Raw genomic sequence first — 21,557 nt, 5'->3', positions numbered from 1 at the left:
AGCCTCTGTTTCATCTGAAGGCTGGGTTCAATGAGCCCCTCTGGTCTTCTGAAAAATTCAGTTAGACCACACATCAGGACTGCTTCTGATAGGCTCCGAGAAGTAAAACACAGCTGTTATGGCCAAGGAGATGATGTTCCCTATACCTCTCTACTGTTTTGCTTCTGGTAGTTTTGGCTACTTGAGCTTGAACTACTGTGTGATAAAGGGAACGGAAAATTCCAGAAATAAACATTTCATGTATTTTCAGCTGCAGGCCATTATAGGGACATGATGAAATCACATGTTACATCACTCTGGCATGGCATGATTAGGACATGAATCACTGCTTTGATCAACGTATCCATGCTATATATGCCACCTGCCCGTTATTCACCCAAGAGCCACCCGGTGACCAGGTCAGCGACTGTGGTAACTCAGGCATGGGGACCCAGTGGCCCTTGTTTTAATTTACAAAGGCCCCAAAGTACAAGAATGGTACAACTTGGAAATGGTAGGAGCCACAAAGAGCTTCCTTTAAGTCAAAAGGTGAGATTACTGGGTTCAGTATCTTGCAATGGGGGTTGCTAAGGTGTATGATTAAAAATAGATCTATCTGTGACATTGTGAAGAAATGAACAGGAATTGGTATTAGTTTTTAAAAATGTATTTATTGTTATTGGGGTGTGCCCCAGGGCTTGTGTGCAGAGGTCAGAGGGAAACTTCACAGTATTCGTTCTCTGCTTCTAACATGTGGGTCGTGGGAGTTGAACTTAGATCCCCAGGCTTGCATGGCAAGCACCTTTACCTGCTGAACCATCTCTCCAGCACCTATGTCATTTTTAATGTCACATCTCAAACTGCAGATGCTAGAGACAATGTGCATAGTAAGGTCTGCGGTAAGACAGAATGGAATGACAGGTCTCAGTGCCACCTGAGGTTTGATGAGTCCCCTGCATCTTGGGTGCATTCCATGACAATATGAATGACTGTAACGACAGTAACATAAGATGCTTGCATTCCCTCCCATCCTTCCCTTGGCTTGGAACCAGGCTAGCTGGCTTGCGAGCTTCTAGGAATCCACTTGACTCTGCCTCCCATCTCACCAATGTTGGGATTACAGGCATGCATACACCACCATGCCTGCGTTTTTACATGGGTTCTAAGACTCAAAGTCAGGTCTTCATACATGGAAGGGTAATACTTCACCAACTGAACCACCTCCCCTGCCACTAAGGGCTGTTTTAGAAGCTGGAATCTGATGGCCCCTGGCTAGGTGTCCTGCCTTTCCTTCTCTTCCCCCCAATCTTCTATCCTGCAGCAGGAATAGCCTTCATCTGTCTAGGGTTTTCCACAGTGGAGTGATGATGTCCTTGCCCCATGGACCTGACCCTTGCTTGGGTCTGCTATGGAAAGCACCAAGAAGTATATAGCTTTCTGGGTGGTCACTAGAGAGGTATGAAATCAAACCAAAACCACAGAGATTAAAGCCATTGAAAAGAAGGCAAGCAGAGCTGGAGAGATGGCTCAGTGGTTCAGAAAAATCTGTTGCCCTAGCGGAGGATACAAGCTCTCAGGGCAATATCCCAAACCACAGGAAAATGAATGCCTGGCTTCAGGTTGGGGTGATATAAAAGCTCCAAATTAGGAAGCTATAGATCCTTCTGAGGGAGGCAAGGCCACTCTGACTTCTGTTACACAGACAGGCTGGGTAGGCTCACGCCACAACAGAGGAGCAGCAATGAGTGTCTTAGAGAAGCAGCCAAACTCTACAGTGTTTAGGAGATGTATGTGCTACCTGACAGACAACATCCTTCATTTAATTAATCCATGTATCCATCAATCTACCCATCCATATATCCATCCATCCATTCATCATGCATTAAGCATCTCCTACAAAGCCAGGCTCTGTGTTTGAGACCAAAACCCAGAGAGGTGGATGGTCATGTGATGGGAGATGCCATTATGTATATATGTTTCTCATACTGGTTAATAATAAAGCACTGTTGGCCAATAGGAAAGGAAGATAGGCGGTACTAGGAGACAAGGAGGAAAGAGGAAGTAGATAGGAGGAGTCAGCATGGAGAGACCGGGGAGACCAGATGCTTGCCTCACTCCCCGGTAAGGAGAACACGTGGAAATACATAGATTAACACAAATGGGTTAAAACTTAAGACAGAGCTAGCCGATAAAAAAAATAGTAACTGGCCAACAGTATAATATCAAATACAGAGTCTCTGTGCATTATTTGGGGCTGGCGCGGCGGCAGACGAAAAAACCGTACTCCTTACAGATGGCGCCCAACGTGGGGCTCATCCGGGATCATGCCCTTACCCTATAGAGCTCAGATTTCAATACAAGGAGAAAAAAATCAAGAGATAAATGAAGAAGGGCTCTACCCACAACGTTACCAACAATAGCCACTAATCTTTAGATGTGCCTGATATCCCCCAAAGCACTTAATTAATCATGAATGGCAGCTCCGTGGGGGTGTGTGTGCTGTGTTTCTCTTGTTCGATAGATGAGCAGCATCAGCATCAGGGCACGCACAGAGAGGGTAAGTCTGTACACGGCAACTTGTACAGTGATACACAGCTAAGCAAAGGAGCGGAGGCTGGGGTGGGTGGAAGGGAAGCCGTAGGGGGAAAAAGCCAAGACTCCAAGAGAACCACAGCTCCCACTGCTCTTTCCTCACACGCGTGCTTCTCGGTCAGCTAGAGACATCCTCTGTTTCCATCCTCTAGCTGGTCCTCTGGGAATGGGTTCTCACTGTCCCCATCTGTCAGCCAGGAAACTGAGGCTCTGAGGAAGGCTGTGACTTCTTGAGCATATTCAGACAAACCCCAGGTTCCTTGAGAAGAGGGAAGTGGTAGGATGGTCTGTAGTAGGTGCCTGATGGGGCAGGGTGGGACACCAGGGTCTCTCCCCCACCCACCCCCTAGTACCCTTGCAGTAATTAAAGCTCTAGTTTTCCTTTCTTCCTGGCTGTTTCAGGAAGCTACCTTCAAACAGGAGTGGCATTCCCACTACCTCTGGAGGGATACTGAATATGACCCCAAGTCATTCCCGTGAGTCTGAACCTGTGTGATAGAAGCACTCAGATACCAGCCAGCAGGTCTGTTCCTGTCACTGTCCCTTGGATTGCACCCCAGGGAACCAGATGAAGAGGTGAGCATCGTAGCGTCCCAAGGGATTGCCCAGGGACAACTTGACACAGGAGAAAGTCCCAGTGGGGGTTATCTAGATCAGATCAGCCTGAGGACATGACTGTGGGGATTGTATTGGTTGTTAATTGAGGTGGGAGGACCCAGCCCACTGTGAGTGGCACTATTCCCTAGTCAGGGGGACCCTGAACAGTATAAGAGTAGAGAAAGTGGGCTGAGAGAAAGCAAAGATGTCGTTATTCTCTCTGCTCTTGGCCGTGGATGTGATGTGACAGTTGCTTGAGTCCCCGTCCTGAATTCCCTGCAATAATGGACTGTGTGACCTGGAATTGAAACCAAATCAGTTCTTATTTCAACCAATCAACTGTTTCCTCTCCAAGTTGTTTTTTGTTGGGGTGCTTGCAACTAGGACAGGTGCCTAACACCAGGAGTGAGCCACGCTTCCACGTGCAAGCTTAAGTCCAAGACGCCTCCCTTAAAGGAAACAGAGTTCTTGACCATAGGCCAAAATCCTACAGCCACCCATCTCCCATTAGAGAAGGGCTTTCAGGGACCCAGCTTACACACTTGGTCACTAAGCATATTCTTGCCAGGTTAAACAAAGGTTTTTACCAGGACACGAGAAAGGCAACATAGACCCAGACTGGCAGGTGGGTCAAGTTCAGGCAAAAAGGAGAGAAGGCACAGTTTGTTCCTCAGAGGGGCTATTTGGAGCTCCAATGTGGATGTCTGGAATTGTAAGGTAGGGACCATAGGGCTGGCTGTCCATCTGCTCTTGGCTTTCCCTTCTGCCTGCAGACAGCCAGCTTTGCTGAGACTGTCCCCTCAAGCTGGGTCTCTTGAGTGGGTTCAAGCTCCCCCTGCTGCGATCTTGTTTGAACTACTGATTTGCTTAGCAAACACATTCTCTATAAATAACGAGCAAGTAAACTGCAAGCTGTTGCTGAAAAATTATTATGAGTTGGGAGTTAATGGGGTGTGAAGTCAGCAATAAGCAGCCCCACCTCAGCTCTCCACCACCTTCAGAGACAGCACCAAGAATCCTCAGGACCCGTTGTCCCCTGCTACTACCATCAAAGACTACTCCCACCACCCTCCAATACCGCCCTCTGCTTATCCACCCTACTCCAAAGCATCAAGCTAAGACAAGGCCTCTCCTCCCCTTGGTGCCCTGGTAGGGACCCCTGCCCTGCTCATCAGTGAAAACGTCCACTGAGTTTAAACCAAAGAGAAGAAAATGTGGGGGTGATTCTTAGAGCCCCAACTACCCGTCTTTTCTTGGCAGGGGCATCTGTTTGGTTTCCTATCTGGAAAGTGACCTGAGATGACCATCCATAGCTGTGCAGTGAGATGAATCCCCATGGCTGGATGATCCCTCAGGTTTCTGAACTGTTATCTCTAAACCAGTGAGACAGCTTGATGCCAAACACAACCTCAAGCTCTGCCTGCCAGCCATGGTTTTGGGCCTTGAGGAGTTGACTTAAAGCATTAAGTACTGCCTGCTTGCACCATGGCCCAGAAAAAAAATACCCCAATTTTTCATTCATGATACTATGTTGTACATGACAGGACAAAGAAACTCAGTGGCTACTATTTAATGACTAGACTACATTAGTGGGAAGGTAGATGGAAACATGGATGGATGGATGGCTAGGTAGATAGATGCTGGTTACTGAGTGGAGAGAGAGGTGGGCAGATATTGAATTGATGGGTGGACATGTGTATGGACAGATGGATAGATTAATGGTGTCTGTTTTGAGGTAGATGAAGACATAGGTCAGTAGATATTAGATGAGTAGATGGGTACATGGACTGACAGGTGTATAGATAGGTGTTTAGGTTAATGGTGTCTGCATTCAGGTATATGGAGAGGTAGGTGAATAGACATTGAACAAACGGGTGGATGGAAGGATACGTGGTTAAGCAGAGGCAGAAATAGGAGTAAAGATATGGATGCGCAGCTAGGTATAGGAATATCGATATATTAGTGGTATCGGGGAGGTTGGAGAAGGTGGATGGATACTAGATAGTTATATGAATAGAAGAAATGGCCGGGTCAATACATACAAGGTGGGTGGGTAAACAGAATGGGCACATGAACAGATGAGGTAGAGGCTGAATGGGAGGATCAGTGGATGAATGGGTATATAGACAGTGGGAAAATGAGGGTGAAGATACAGGAAGATGGGGAGGACAGCAGGTGGATGGGTGAATGATTGTTCATTTCCAATGGCCCAGCTTGGGTCAAACAATGCAGAGCAGGAAGTGAATGACTCAGTAGGGACAATGTGGGCATTGACAAAATCATTTCATAAAACAAAGAAACTAGGGGCTAGAATAGGTAGAGCCAGGCAAACCTAACCCCTGCTCCCTCCTCTTCCCACACCCTGTGCTTGGCTTCAGCCTCTGATGGGAAGCCCAGCTCCATGTCCCCTGTCCCATGTCCCCTCCCTTCTGTAACGGGTGTCAAGGGTGCACCAGTTCCGTGGCTCACAGTGGGGGAGGAGGGGAAGAGAAGAGACTTCCTGTGCAGGGTGGCAGCTCCGTGACACCAGAAGGCCCAGGAACTGTGCGCTTATTGACAAGACAGAATGGCAGCTCTCTGAGCCACTGCGTGCATGCTACCGGCAGTTCCGAGAGAGCTGTCAGAGGCGGCCGGGGTGGCTTGAAGAGGAATCAGACCCCAGTGATCAAGAGTAGATGACAGTCCTCAATAGTCTACAAACACTTCCAAACAAGTCCACTGAGAGCCCTTGATCTGGGGCTGTGGGTCCCCAAGGACTGAGCTAATAACTGCCTTGGAGGGATGGGCACAGCTGGGGATGGACCGAGGACGCTCTGGGACCCACCTCTGCTTTTGAAGCATTCTGATCTCGGCCCTCTACGGCATTTCTCTGAGGCTTTTGAACACCTAGAAGAAACGGAATCCTCGTTTGAAGAGAACTCAGAGACAAACCTTTTGATTAAAAGCGGGAGCGACTTCTCAGCCCCGAGCCTGTCTACCGTCGTCAAAGAGAGGGTACTGACAGGAGGGGGGTTGGGGAGGGGGCACTGCCGCTCGGCACGCGCCCTCAGAGCAAAGGCAGACACTTCCATGGAGACCATGGAAGGGTTTGGGCTGAAGAAGGGGTGGGTACCATGGCCATTGCTTCCTAACCATTAATATCAGCCCATGTTATGTGAAAACGGAGGCACTGGGGCAAGGAAGCAGAGAGAATAATGGAGGTGAGCACAATAATTCGTTACATGCGTGTACACAAATGTCATCATGAGTCCATTGTTATGTATAATCGATAAACATATGATGACATGTATGTTTGTGCGTGCGTGCATGTATGTGTGCGTGCCTATGTGTGTGTGCGTGCATGTAACTCCGTGTTTCCACAGTCCTTATCACTTTTCAAGGGTTTCCAGCTTTGTCATTTTTCTTATTCCTCTTGTCCACTTGGGGACACACATGGCAACCTCTCCATGCTGCAGAGGAAATCACCGAGACCCAGAGAGGCCAGGCGACTTACCTAAGGTCACACAGCATGTTACCAGTGCTAGAACACTCATCCAATACATCAGCTCGGGATGAGGCCTGTGTATTTCTGCCACTGTTTGGGCTCCAAGGCAGCGTTAGTGGAAATGGCTCAAATGAATGAATGAATGCTGAAGCTGGCCTTGTGTGTAGTCAGTTCTGAGCTCTGGGGTCCACATCAGTGTCCATTCATCCTCACTTCCATCTATGATGATGGGACTATTATCTCTCCTTGTACAGACAGGAAAACGGAAGCCCAGGAAACCAGAATAAATACCAGAATGAAAGACAAACAAACAACTATTCACTGTAGGTAGGGTTTAAATGATTCTACCTGAACCAAGATAAATGGTAGATAGGTATTTATTAGGGGAGCACTAACACAGAGAAGAGTAAGTAACCACCACGCTCTTCTTGTTCCAGAAGATGCCGTCTCTGCCCTTCCGCTGCTCTCTGCCAGCCCCTCCTCTACCTTATAATGGTTCATGGCTGTACCTGAAACCATGCCCAAAGAGTGTGGCCACCACGACAAGTTCACTGGCAAGGCAAGATGCCACTACAATCCACAAACACGTGACTGGGTGGTCACCAATTGTTCCCTGGTGGCCCACAAGGCCAGGCAGGTACTGGAGGACACATGGAGGCTCAGCTTGGATGGATAAGAGCTCACAATGCACCTCAATTTTTCTTATGGTGGTAAATTCCCAAGAATTTGACTCTATCCCCAAGGTTTACAGAAGAGGCTGGCAACATGAGCTGCAAAGCCTGCCTTGGAGGCCCAGGAGAGTAGCCTCTCCAAAAGAACATGCAAAGAATTCTGTCTTTGAGATGACTCAGGATGTCAAGGCTCAGGCTGTGGACTCAGAGGGTCTAGGTCATACTCTGGCTCAGTCCTTTGACTGGTGTGTCCTTTGACGAACCACCTCCCTACTGTGAGGCCAGTGAAATGACCACGACCGTAAGAGCCTACGGATATAAAGCCCACACAGTACAATGCCCAGCATCTACAAGACAAACGGTCTTGTTAATGAGTTTCCCATCCAAGTCCTGCTCCTGTCTCAAAGAAGTGAGCCAAGCTGTTACCTCCCTCCCTTACTCTCAAAGGACATTGGTAGCGGAACATCAAAGACTGGCTCTAGCGTCAGTCAATACCGCTCAGTCCCCAGAGAGGATGCCTCGTCATCGTCATCGTATTTCCATTGACCCTTCACCAGATGCTGACAAACTGAAGCTATTGCTCCTAGGAATGACCTCCCAGAATGCCCTACGCCCTCTCATAACACTCCCTACCTACACTGAGACAGCCTCAGTGTCCACTTGATTGGGAGAGGGGGACGAAGAGCCCTACCCCTGTGTGACCTATGACCCCTCCTGGAAATGGACAGTCTCTGCCTGAGGCCACAGGTGGAGTTGGCATATCAGATATTACACTGTCTCACAGCAGGAAGTTTGGACACAGTGGCACCGATGACTACCTCTAAGGCTGACAGTGACCTGAAGGGTACGGTTCAGCTCTGCCTCGCCTGTCCCAGGTCCCGGAACCACAGACTGCTTCCTCACTGGATGGCTGACTGTTCCGGGTCCCAGATGACCCTCTCCCTGCTTCCTCCAGCTCCAGGTGTCCCATGATTACGCATCTTTCAAATTCTCTTGTGCCTGTGCCTGGGTCTTTTCATGAGGCTACTGCCTCTCTCTAAAGAGTTTCCAACCCGCTGTGCCCTCATCACCTGAGAGAATCCTTGAATGCTGTTGAAAAGAAGGCTCCCGGGGCGGAACAATGGCTCAGTGGGTAAAGGTACCCGCTGCCAAACCTGGTGAGTTGTCCCCCGTTCCCCATAAAGCACCCGTCATTCTAGCACTGAGGAGGTTGAGGCAGGAAGATGCTAGGCTGTCTCAGTTCACACAAGCACCAAAGCAAACCCCCAGGTCTAATCACTGACACGCTGGTTCTGGTCCGGGGCTTCTGGGTGGGGAAGGATACAGAGGCAGCAATCAGCTTGGGGAATCTCCTAGGGAGTGGTTCTCAACGTGAGGGTTCCGACCCCTTTGGGGTTAACTGACCCTTTCACAGGGGTTGCCTAAGACCAGTGAAAACACAGATGTTTACATTACGGTTTATAACAGCGGCAAATTACTGTTATGAACAAAGTAGGAACAAAGATACTTTTACGGTCTGGGGGCCACCACAACTGTAAAAGGGTCACAGCATTAGGAAGGTTGAGAGCCACTGTCCCAGGCATTCTGACACCCAGGTCCAGGCCTCTAGCATCCCCGACACAGGGGGTCCCGAGTTTTATGCCACTACTCCATAGCCATTTATGGACAAAAGCTTAGCGGCCAGCTCAGCATGGTCTCCTGCAAGTCTCAGAGGGAACACAAGCTCAGAACTTCACCCCAACTCTCTTGACCCCACTCCCCAGCCTGATGGGTCACTAGTGCTTATGGGACAAGGTGTCCCTGATAATCCATGCTGTTCTCTTTCCTCTCCCATCACACCACAGGGCCAAACACGAATAAGCATGCTGCCAGTGGGCAGAAAGGATTTCAGCACCAAGAAGGTGAAACCCCCCCCTTGCCTTCCTATGCACACCCATAATCATGGAGTGCCTATTTCATGTCTGAAAATACCCAGACAGTCTGACTGTCTGTCTGTCTGTCTGTCTTCCCTCCATCTCTGACTCCCCTACCTAACCAAGGTCCCACTTCCAACTGGAATTGATGGTCCGGGTGCATACATTAATACGACTATTGATCTTCCTCTTGTCAGTCACGATCAGGATTTATCTATCCCCATGGCTCCCATTGATCCAGAGGAACAGAATCGCAGTGGTCAATCCATCCTCATACTCGCCATGACAAACAGTCAATATCTATTTATTATTTGATATATGGGCTTAATTATCTTAAACACAATCAGATGGGACCAAAGCAAAAAAACTGAGCAGTGACCAGGCAATAGGGACTGGGTTGGGAAGACATCAAATCCGGGAGCCCATGAGCTCTGACAGCAGAGAAAACACAGCCTGATTAGGGCTTTGGTTCCGATCAGACAGGTTTCAGTTCTCAAGTTCCTGGCTTGCCTGATGCCCTTGAGCAAAACTATAATTAAAAGCCAATTCCCTGCCATCTGATCAACCTTCATGCAGATCCTGGCTGCTGTTGTTTCCTCTGTCTCTTGAGTCGTACGGGTGGTCGGCTAAAGTAGGCACCATTCAGCCCCCCCCATACACACCGGCACTTACAGACAAGGGACCAGATGAAGGGGAGAGCCTTGGAGAGCGATCATTCCAGTTTTGCCTCTCTCCACGAAGCCCTCCCTACCACAAACTCTCCTATCATTGTTTAACCACCTGCCTGTCAGCAGCGCAAAGGAAACCATCCCTGAGCTCTCTGGAACACACACGAAGGCCCTGATGGTGCCCACGCTTGCCTTCAAAACAAGGGAAGGCATCAGGCTATTTTTAACTCTGGGAAATAGTGAAAGCTGTTGAAAACACTTGTGATTCCAGAAGATGCCAGCTCTCTGCTGCTTTCCCCCCAAACCACGGCAGGCCAACTAGTTTCCAGAAGCCAGGGAATTCAAACCTGCAAGCATGCCTGCTAATTTCTGATTAGGGCCAACAAGGACTGCCCATACCATGACCGGAGAGGGATACATCACATATCCTGCCAGGAGGGCTCCTGTGATGAGGGATGCCCCCGATCAGGGTCTCTAATAACTCAACTAGACCATGTCACCTCAGAGCTTATATCCTTACATGGGTTCCCTTTCATCTTTAAAGAGAAACTCGAATGCCTTAGCCCCCCTCACCAGGCTCTTTAAGATGGACGGCCAATTTCTTCAGCTTCTCCCATGTCCCCCATCCACTCCAGTTCGGGACTCCTGGAGTCTCTGGGCCTTTGCTCATGTCAGTCCTTCTATTGGGACTAACACTACTGTCTGTGTGTGTGTGTGTGTGTGTGTGTGTGTGTGTATGTGTGTGTGTGTTTGCACACATGCAGAGGCCATAGGTCATGTGTTTCCCCAATTGCTCTCCAGTTTGTTTTTTTTTAAGGCAGGGTCTCTCGCTGAACCTGGAGCCCACTGACTGGCCACACTGAAGTTGGATTTCTCTCCTAGACTGCCTGGACGATTCCTGTTTGCCTCTGCAGCACTGGGATCACAGCCATGTGTCACCACCATACCTGGCTTTTATATGGGTGCTAGGGATGGAACTCAGATCCTCTGACAGCCCCATGACACTGCTTACCTACCCACTTGGCAGTTATTTGGTTGAGTAGCAGGCCAGCTCCGGGCCCCCCCCATGGCACAGATCATAACAACGCTGGAGACTCAGCCAGTGAATCCCATCTACGAACCCCAAGAGAGCACAGGCCATCCCTCTCTCTAGTCCCAGCTTCAAACACAGAAATCTACATATAATGTATGATTTGGGGTAAGTGTCCTCAAGTCACCTGGCCCCATGTTGCATTGCATGTGAAATCACAGTGTTAATATTTCTTTCATCATCATTATTTCTCCTCCATCCTTCAACCCAACCCCCGAGTCCATACTCTGTTTTCTATACATTGCCACCCCTCAGAAACCCAAACCAAATAGTTCTACCCCGTCACACTTGCCCAGAGGCACAAGCTAGGAATACGCATATTTTTAAATTGTTACTCATTACTCTGACAACTACACAAAAATGACCTGATGGACACACTGGGGGCTGAGGGTACAGAGACAAATCAAGTAGCTGAAGCCCCGGCCCTCTGACGGGCTATGTTCTAAGGTGGCGAAGGGGATGCGGGTGAGGTCAAAAGGCAAGCAAAAAACGAAACAATAAAACTATGCACTGTGGTGACATGTGTCCAAATATGGACAAAGCAGAAGGCGGCATGCACGGTGCCGGTGACTTTAGGTTACTTTCCTCACAACCTATTCTTGTGGTGGCTCCCACTCCCTAGACGGCTGTCTCCCGAGTCCTCTACGGGATGAGCCGTCTCCATCAGTCCACTCGGAAGAGCAGGTGTTTCATCCTTCATCTTCGGGTGGCCCTCCTCAGCTCCCTGGATGACCTCAGCCCATGGCTTCAACGGCCACGTCCACCCAGATGACTCAGGAAAGGTTATTTCTAGATCCAAGCTCCCTGCTCAGCTGGAGGCCGGTGGATACAGCCCATCACTCCACACCTCCCTCTGGATGGCCCGGAGCGGAGGAGTGAGAAGCCACCCAGCCAAGGGACCAAGGAGGGCCAAAGGTTAGACAGGAAGCCGAGTCCTCAGACCCCGGTCACCATCATGTGTCATTCAATAAGCACCAAGAACTTGGTGTTTGTGCTACCAAGAAAGGTACGCTGCTTCTCCCGGGTGCTATCATCTTTGTGGTCCTCATCATGAGTACCGTAGCCTTTTATAAATGAAGAAACTATGGCGAGAGGGAAGGGAGAAGAGAACTATGAAACAGATCAAAGAAAAGTGTGCCTTGCATGCATTTGGTGTTCATTATAAACCACAAGATGCCAGCCAGGGCACTTGCCAACAGAACTTTCTAGAAAGGGAGAGAGGTAGCTGTGTTTATGCTGGGACTGGAGAGCTGGCCATGTAGTGACAGCCCAGGAATCAAGGAGAGCTCACCAGGACCCAGGTGGGGCTGACCGTCACAGGCTTACCCTCCACCCCCCTCCCCGTGACCTCCTAGCCATTCATCAGACCCATTTCATTCTTCCCCTCTGGGAACACAGCTACCTCTGCGCCCCTCTTGCCACTGGATATGGCTAAGTACGAGTCGATGATACAAGCAAGGAGGGACATGGGTGCTTGCAGGCTTATGGAGGCCCCTCACAGGACTGGCTGTGACTTTCCTCTCTCCCCTCTGCCCCCAGGGTATGGTGGGCAGGAAGTAGAAGGGTGTGGTGTGCACCATCCCTCCACGCATACACAAAAGACATCTGGAGCACTTTTAGATCTCAAACCCCCAGGTGGTATTCTTGGTACTCTGTGTGTGCGTGCGTGCGTGCGTGCGTGCGCGTGCGTGCGTGTGTGTGTGTGTGTGTGTGTGTGTGTGTGTGTGTGTAGGCCAGAAATCACCATCAGGAATGGTCCCCAGGAAGGCATTCTACATCCTTATAGACGGAGTCTTTCATTGGCCCAGAGCTTACAACTTAGATTGCTTGGCCAGTGAGCCCCAGGGACCCTCCCATCTCTGCCTCCCCAGTGTTAGAATAATCTGCACATCTAGCAATTTTACATGGATGCTGCAGCTCAAACTCGGGTATTCACTACCTAGTGAGCCCTCCTCTCCACCAACCCCCGAGCATTTCCTATTTTAAGTCGTACCTGTTGGAGCAGCTACCATGACCTTGGCCAACATGTGATTTTTTTTGTACCTATTTTGGCAAATGCCCCCCCCCCATCACACATGTGTGGAGTTGTTCTTTATTTTCAACAACCAATCAGTTATCTCCTAGGCAGCAAGACAAAATGTCTCAGAAGTGATGATAGCTGTCACACTCATGAATCCAGCATCTCGGAGACGCGAGGGAGCAGTGACCAGAAACAAGCCAGATCCTCAGCCAGGCAGAGTGTTCGGCCGATCATGTGACTGTTAACAGCCATGCATGCACAAACATACACAAGAGGATGCTAATCTACCGGTGCTAATAACGACGGACATTTATAGCGCCTTCCTTCACAAAAGTCCTGCGCGGCACACAATTAAAGGCAGCCACAGACAAAAAGTCTTTTCAGCTGAGATTCATAAAAGGAAAAGCAATTCAGCCTTCCTAAGCACTAAAGCAAGCCAAAGCCATTGGCTGGTGTGTGGGGTGGGGAGGGATGGGGGGGGGAGGGATGTAACATCTTCATGGCTCAGGCCCCCATTTCTTGCATGTTATATTGAGGACAATCAAACTGGTCTGAAGAAAGAACAAACTGGAAAGACACAAGGCCCCCAAGTTACAGGGGGAATAAAAAAGGCAAGATGAAATCTCACCTGAGCACAAGCGAACTGTCCCCATGTGAGGCTGCGGGAGACTGTGGCCCCGTTTGCCTATCTGTCAGATTTGGCACTGTGGTGTGATTGGATTGGGAAGCCTGAGAAACGGAGGAGATTTGGGGTTGGATATGAACCCCTGTTGCTTATTGGATTTAGAACTGCAAAGGAAGCCCCTGGGATCCCACTGCTACCTGATCCAGAGTCATTGTCACAGGACTGAGAAGTCACCTCCAGACTCCAGACTGAGGACATGTGCTAAACGAGACATCTTAAAAACTCCTCCCCAGGGCCTCAGTGTTTGCAAATCACCGTGATTTCCTGTCCCCTCTTACCACCATCCCTGCAAGTTGTCCTAAGAGCAGAGGAACCCTGGGTCATTTTTCCTGGGTGCCCACACAGGTGGAAAATGTCAAGTCAGCATCCAAGATGGTACCCGAGCTGCTCATCGCTGGCGGCCACTACTCCACATCGGGGAGTTTAGACACAGAATCAACCAGCCGAGTGCAAGAGGATTCAGTGGCCGATGCCTGTGGGAGCCCCGGCGCAGCGAACACAGCCACTGCGTTTTCTCCTACTCCATGCTCCTGTCCAGAGCCTTTGTGGTCCTGCAGTCACCTGGTAACTCTTTCCTAGCTCTTCCCCTCCTTCATCGCTCCCTACTTCCTACCCCAGGGCCTCTGTACCTGCTGGACTCCCACTGTGCTGTCCCCCCCCCACTTCACTCCCCATCCCATCTTTCAGTTGATGGCTACTATCGCCTCAATCTTAGCTCAGTGTTACTTTGCCTAACAATGGTCCCCAGAGTGATATAGGCCCCGGTCCCTGAAGACCCCAACTGCTACCTCAGATGGCAGAAGGGGACTTTGCAGGTAGGTAAGTACTTGATGATCTGGGTGGGCCCTAAATGTAACATGGGAAACCAAAGGAGGTCTGACCAAAGCAGTTGATATAACCACACAAACAAGATGCCCCATGACTGCTGGCCTTAAGATAGGGGAAGAAGCTAGAAGTCATGGTGGAAAAGGCAAAAAGCTGGGTCTGGTCTTCCAGACAGTGACTCCATGTCAGTTTAGTGAACGTCACTGAAGCCTTCATGACTGTAAGGGAGTGTGCCTGATGCCACACAGTCAGGGTGACTTGTTAGGAGTGGGATACAACAGTTTAGAGGGGTCTGCACACCTGAGTGGTCTTACTTCCTCAGCAGGGGTGTGAGGCCCAGACAGACCACTCCAGGAAGCTGCTGCCCCAAGGCTCTTCCCAGCGGCATCTCAAAGAGCCCACTCCCAGAGATCCCAGAGTTAGGACAAACACCTGCTCCAGCCCACTCACCCCACAGATGTAGAAACTGAGGCTCCAAGAACCCTGCAGCTGGGCTGAAGGATGTGGGCAGTGTCAATCAAACCTCTCAATACTGGCCTTTCGCAGCCATTTGGAGTTTTCAACATGAACAATTGTGCAGGCTGCCGATTGCTTGGCAGCAATCCCATAATGACCCAATCATGAAATAATCTAGCCATCCAGATTCGAATTGTTTGCAGCTATAGTGACTGGATAACTGGCTAGTTAATGTTCATTTCTCAAGAGCCAAGCATATGGCTTTACAAGGAAACCAAGCTCTGAAATACTTGTTAGCTCTGATAATAATTACTAAGTAATTGGCTAGAACACACCATTGTGGATTTATCTAGAATATGCCAGGCAATTATCTAGTCATATGCTCCCTGTAAAAATAAAACCAAGGTCCCCCCAAATTGTTCTAGTCAGTTGGCTAGCATCCAAAAATCAACCGCTAACAGTCAGTCATAGGGATGCAAATGATTAATCAAATTACTCAGATATCTGGTTGCAAATAGAACGTTCAGATGGGTACTCTTAAGGGCCAACAAGTAGATGGAGCTAAATGGGGGACCCAGTAAGCTCTCCCCATGACAAATATATAACAACACAATAATTGGGGGATAAATGCTACCTTCTTTAAGGCTCATCCTCACACAAAACACTAGACACTTCAGAGACCAATTATACGTCCCAAAGCCACTAGGGATGTTTTTTAAATCATGGCGCCAGCAAAAGGTAGGTGCTTTGTTAACTCTATGGATTGTTATGGCGCGGGGGCGGAATACAGAGTTCTGTCAGAGAACAGAGGGCTGCAGCACAGCTGGGCCTGAGGGGTGAGCAGGACATTTTCATAATGGCCACTCATTTTCTGAAGCTGCTGATGGGGTCCGTACATGTGCAATGAGCCACTCTTTGGGAAAGGGGGAGGGGAGGACAGAAGGCGTGGGTTCCTGAGATCCATGGTTCACCAGACTCGTGTATCTCAAGTGAGGGGCTCCTAAGTTCCTGGAGAGAGACATTGCTTCCTGTTGAGAGAGAAGCACAGTGTGCAGAGGGGAGTCGCTGAAGAGGGCTGTAAAAGCGACCTCCTCTCCCTGAAGAGTCTGCCACTCCGAGGGCAAATCTTTCTCCTTAGCTTGAATCCAGTTGACCACAGGTGATGCTCTGGCCAATGACGTCAGCGAGTACATGACCAGTGGAGCCATGAAAAGCACCCGTGCATTCAACCTTTGACAGAAGCCACCATGGGAAAGACCAGAGCTGGACGTCACCTGACACAGAAACACCCTAGCTGCTAGGGGACCTACCCACTAGCAGATGGTAAAGATAGGCATCTACAAGGGACCCGATCCTCAATGCAGCCAGCCGACCAGAGCCACCCAGTGGAGTCAGGCCACAGAACAGGACTCAACCCACAACAATCCCAGGGCAGAGGAAAGCCACTGAGCTGCAGAGGAATTGGTCCTTTACTTTATCAAGCGTTTGCAGCCTGCTCCCCAACTCGATGACTTCAGAGCCACTTCTGTCTTGGGTAGATGTGACAGCCCCTGCTCTCACACTGGTTTAAGGAGAGACCAAGGCCTCTGCCACCACCCCAAGCTCCACAGGTACTTGCCATTTGATACACAAGCCCCAGTCGTCTGCCTATTCAGGATGACATGGTAATTCTCTTGTTACTGTGGGCTAATACACAGACTCAAGGGAGCAGACTGAAAACGCACTGCCTCTTCTGAAATCTGCAGCACCTTCTCCAACACCATCCATGATGTGGGACTAACTCCCAGTGAGATTCTACCCCTTAAATTGTGTCCTGGAAGCAGATGGCTCTGCTTGACATCCCAGGCCACATCCACAATTCCTAAGCTGTAGTCAGTTCCAACTAATACAGTAAGGGAGGATTTGGAAACAAGTTGATGATCAGTTCACAGCTGCTCAACCTCCGTCAATGCTACTTTGATTTTCTAATATTCTCTCTCTCTCTCTCTTTTGCATATATATGAGTCCATGTGTTTGTGGATGTTCATATACATGAGTTTATATGCGTTTGAAGGTCAAGGTTTTACATCGGGTGTCATTTACCATTTTTTAAAGGTTGATCTCTATTAACTGCCCTCCCCCTGACCTGCCCCCAGACCCCTGCAGCCCATGAATGCTGAACACTCAGAACAATGGCAGCAACAGCCCCACAAACGTTCTGTGAACCATCGAGAGCCACAATCATAGCCATCCGCACCTCAGATAAAACTATGGGGCAGATCTGGCCCACCACTTGGCTTTATAAATAAAGTTTTATTGCAATGCTGCCATGCCAATCCATCCACATACCATCTATGGCCAACTTTGTGTGACAGTGGCAGAGCCAACTTGCTAAGACAGACCCTGCAGCCTTTGAGGCTGATTGACATATCCCACTGGGCCCGTGACACAAGCTGGCTGACCTGTGTCTGAAGCAATCCGCTCATTTCACGTGATAAGAGAGAAGAGTCAGAGAGCCACCCATGCAGAATACAGTCAGGCTTGGCTTTCCTGGGTCCCAAGGCAGTGCTCTTTCCAGACACTGCTAAAGGCCTAAAAGCAGATTATTTTTTAGGGGCTTAAAGGGCTATGAGTGAACCATGGATGGAAGACCTGAAGACGCTATTAGCCTGAAAAAAAGACATGAGACGAAGGGACTGACCTGGTAATGATGGCCAGGTGAGGCGGGCTCATGCAGGCCCCCATGAAGAGCACCACATTCTCATGCCTGGTCTGCCTGTAGGCCATCACTTCCCGCTTGAAGGCCTTGAGCTGGTCCTCATTGTCCCTCTCGATGTCAATCAACCTGATCGCCACCTCGCCATGCCAGCGTCCGTGGTACACCTGCCCGAAGCGACCCTTCCCGATGAGCTCGCCAATCTCTAGCTGCTCAAAGGGGATGTCCCATTCCTGAAGGAAGATGCTGGTCTGGCTGGCCTTGCGTGGAAAGCTCCGGGCTGAGAGGAGGGACAGGTTCATCTCCTCAAAGTCATCCTCAGACTCCTCGGCTTCATCGTGGCCTTCTTCGTTCTGTGGCCAGAGAGGGAGAGAGATCAAAGCCATGGCCACCCCGGCTCCATCCTCCCTAGGGGATTGTTGGGTACCATGTGTGCTATGGAGGTCAAGACACACTCCATATTTAAATATGTAGACACACCTGTGTTCCAAGTATCTTCGGATTTGAGTTCTACCACAAAAAAGGACTTGAAGGAGAGTCTGGTGGTCCCACTGCCTTATGCTAAGAGAGGAGACATGCCAAGACATTCTAGTTTGGCAGGACTGTGAAGATTTCACACTAAAAAGTGACACAGCCCAGGACACATCCTGGGCAAATGAGAATGTTGGTCACCTGGGAGGTCCTCACTCTCGCTCTGGATCAAAGCCAAGCAGAGGGACGGTTTAGCATTCCACCATACTGGTTTCGACTTGCCTGACAGTATGTGTGTACAAGGAACAGCAGGCTAAAAGATGTATGTACCGTGTGTCTCTTCGTGTGACACGGGACAACCATCAGATTGGGTTGCCTGTTGGCCTCCTCCAAGGAGTTCAGAATTGGTTCAGAGATTGACAGGGCTTATAGGTCCAAGCTCTGTGGCTCATTTAAGACCAGGGGGCTGGCAGACATCAGAGCAGACAGCCAAGACCACAAGTTGAACACTCAGGCCCAGTTAGTGGGCCTCTGGCCTGTGTGGCCTTGGGGAAATTGGTCCATCTCTCTGAGCTCTCCTTATCTCCCTATAAAGTAAAGTAAGATGAGAATTTTCTCCAGGGGGTAGTGTGAAGTTCTAAATGAAGGGGATGAGTTCTGAAGTTCCCACTGATGCCTGGCTGCCTACATCAAACATCTGCTGGGATGCTGGAGAAAAATGCAGCTTCTTGGGCCCCATCTGGATCTACTGAGTTGAAACGTCACCAGATTTGCAGTGAGACCTGCCTTATTAAACACATGACCCTTGGGGTTAGTTGTGATCCATCAAGGGGGAACTCATAGGGGTTGGAGATAGCTAGGTTCAGGGGTGTCTTGCCTATTAGACTCTTTTATAACTTGGTGGGTGTGGGGGAGCAGATGCCAGACCCTGTGTGAAGCCCCAGAGACCCTGGTAAGGTGACCTCAAAAAGTAACCTCTTCACTGGACCCTAAATGTATTGTATGAGCTAAATGTGACACTGAGGGAAATCAAGACAGGGAATGTCAGCTTCCTGGGGTCAGTTCTAGTGACTGCTTCTGTCTCAGAATGGGATGTGGGTCTCTTTCCTAGAGCCCTGCTTCTAGCCCTTTTAGCTCAGGGCACACAGTAGGGCTGAGACGGCAGACCCAATGGTTATTCCCCAGGACATGTCTTTACTCCCTTAGCACAGATGGAAGGAAGCCCACAACTTCCTCACTGTTGCCAAGCCAGCATCCTTGGGACTCCTACCTGCTACTGTATGTTATTTTGAAGGCAGTGGAACACATCCCTCTTCTGATTTCCCCCAGCCTTGAGCTAATTTTTTTTAACCTAAAAATGCAAATCACAGGCCAATTTCTATCCAACCGTCTCTGCCAGTATGAGCACAGTCAAACGGCCCATTAGGCTCAGCGCCTGGAGAAGCCACAGCTCCTCAATTGTCCTAGAGTGAGAACATCCATCAAACAGCCACTACCCCCACCTCCCTACCCCCACCCCTCTGTGTCATCAAGGACATGGGGCAGCTTTGCCAACCTCTAACCAAAGCCTCCTTTTCCGGTCTCCAATTCTTACCTCTGAGGTTGGTTCCACTTCAATCTGAAGTAATGGATTTCCTTCCAAGCTGTAAATCAGAGAGAGGAAAAAGGAAAAAAAATGCCTGTGACCTTTACACCTCTGGATTTAGGGTGAACCACACTCAGGAGCCCGAAATGGCAAGTTGGGGCCAGGAACCCTTCTGTCATTTCAACACTTGGCTGAGCAGATGGAAGGCTCATCAGACCATAATTTTAAAAGAAATCTCCCTGGTTTGCTCAGGGCTCGCTTTTCTTTATGGTTCCAACTAGTAGAACAGCCTTGTCTTTTTAAGTGGGCAAAAAATGTCACAGACGAGGAACTCTCCAAGGTCTAAATGTACACCGGAAAGGAACAAATCACATTTCTAAACTTCAGCTTCAGAATCTCCTAGAAGGGTCTTGAAAAAAAAAGATTTAGTTTTATTATTAATTATGTATCTGTGTGTGGGTGTGTGCACTTGCTTGTGGCACCTATCAAAGTCAGAGGGCAGCTGATGCCCCTGAGTTGGAGTTACAAGGGGTTATGAACCACCTGTGATGGTTGGTTGTTTTGTGTGTGTGTGTGTGTGTGTGTGTGTGTGTGTGTGTGTGTGTGTGTGTGAGAGAGAGAGAGAGAGAGAGAGAGAGAGAGAGAGTGTTGTTGTTGTTGTTTTTAACTTAAAACAAGCTAGAGTTATTTGGGAAGTTCATGGGAGTTCTACTGAGAAATGTTTTCCAATAGATTGGCCTGATGACAAGTCTGTGGGACATTTTCTTGGTTAATGATTGATATGGGAGGGTCCAGTCCACTGTGGGTGGTGCCATCCCCTAGGCGGATGGTCCTGAGTTGTTTAAAAAAGGAAACAGAGCATGGGAAGTAAGCCGGTAAGCAGCACAGCACCCTCCATGGCCTCTGCATCAGCCCTTGCCTCAGGCCCCTGCAAGAGCTTGGCAAGGGTTCTTAGGTGCTGAACCAGCTCTTCAGTCCTGCCCACTACAAGGATTTTATTACCAATGCATTTGTCTGTTCATTTATTCATTTTTTTAAAAATTCATTCATTCATTCATCTAGAATTCTGCACCAGGCATGTCTTTAAAAGGAGACTCTAGAGTTAGAGGCATCACGGCTCCTGCCATAAAGGGAAAGCCTTTTCACTACTGAAAGAGCCAGGGGGAGCTGAAGGCAACAAAGGGCCCGCAGCTACCAGTGAGCTGAATAAATGGAGTGTTGTGCGCATTTCCAGGAAAGAGACTCACAGGACACATTTGGAAGTTCACAGTTGTCATGGTGTAAATAAAAGTGATCCCATAGGCTCATATTATATATTTGCATGCTTAATTGCTAGAGGGTGGTGCTATTTGAAAGGATTAGAAGGTGTGGCATCAATGGAGGAAGTTTGTCCCTGAGGGCAGGCTTTGAGGTTGTAAAGGTCCACACGAAGCCCAGTCTGTCTGTCTGTCAGTCTGTCTGTCTCCCCCCCACACACACACACCTGTGGATCAGAATGTCTCAACTACTTCTCCAGCATCATGAATGCCATGCCTACTGCCATGTGTCTCGCCCTGATAATATCCAGCTCACCCTCTGAAACTGTAAGGAAGCCGCTGATTAAATGCTTTCTGTTTTATAAGGCTTGCCTTGGTCACGGTATTTCTTCACAGCAATGGATTAGTGACTAAGACAATGGTGCTGGAGTGGAACTTGGCCAATCTCCTGGAATCAAGGTACGTGTACGTCAAGCAAGGGCTTGGCCAGGTGGGAAAACACAGGTGTGAGTTTGTGTCACACATACAAAGCTCAAAAGCTACAGCTGCCTTCTAAGTGCGGCTGCTGCG

At 49.2% G+C, this 21,557-nt stretch overlaps 1 protein-coding gene across 1 annotated transcript in view; it reads right to left on the bottom strand.

Moving 5' to 3' along the window:
* Ksr2 (kinase suppressor of ras 2) overlaps positions 1-21,557 on the bottom strand; it is a 313,418-nt gene that overhangs the window by 35,546 nt on the left and 256,315 nt on the right. Inside the window, exons 13-14 of the mRNA XM_051176529.1 lie at positions 19,741-19,789; positions 17,661-18,028 (exon numbers count right to left, since the gene is read on the bottom strand). Coding sequence (XP_051032486.1) covers positions 17,661-18,028; positions 19,741-19,789 — 417 coding nt within the window. The remainder of the gene's footprint in view (positions 1-17,660; positions 18,029-19,740; positions 19,790-21,557) is intronic.

The sequence above is a fragment of the Phodopus roborovskii genome, unplaced genomic scaffold (genome assembly GCF_943737965.1).
Source record: "Phodopus roborovskii unplaced genomic scaffold, PHOROB, whole genome shotgun sequence".
Classification (NCBI taxonomy): Eukaryota; Metazoa; Chordata; class Mammalia; order Rodentia; family Cricetidae; genus Phodopus; species Phodopus roborovskii.
The sequence above is the reverse complement of the archived record's forward strand: the minus strand, read 5'-3'. Positions and strand labels throughout refer to the sequence as shown.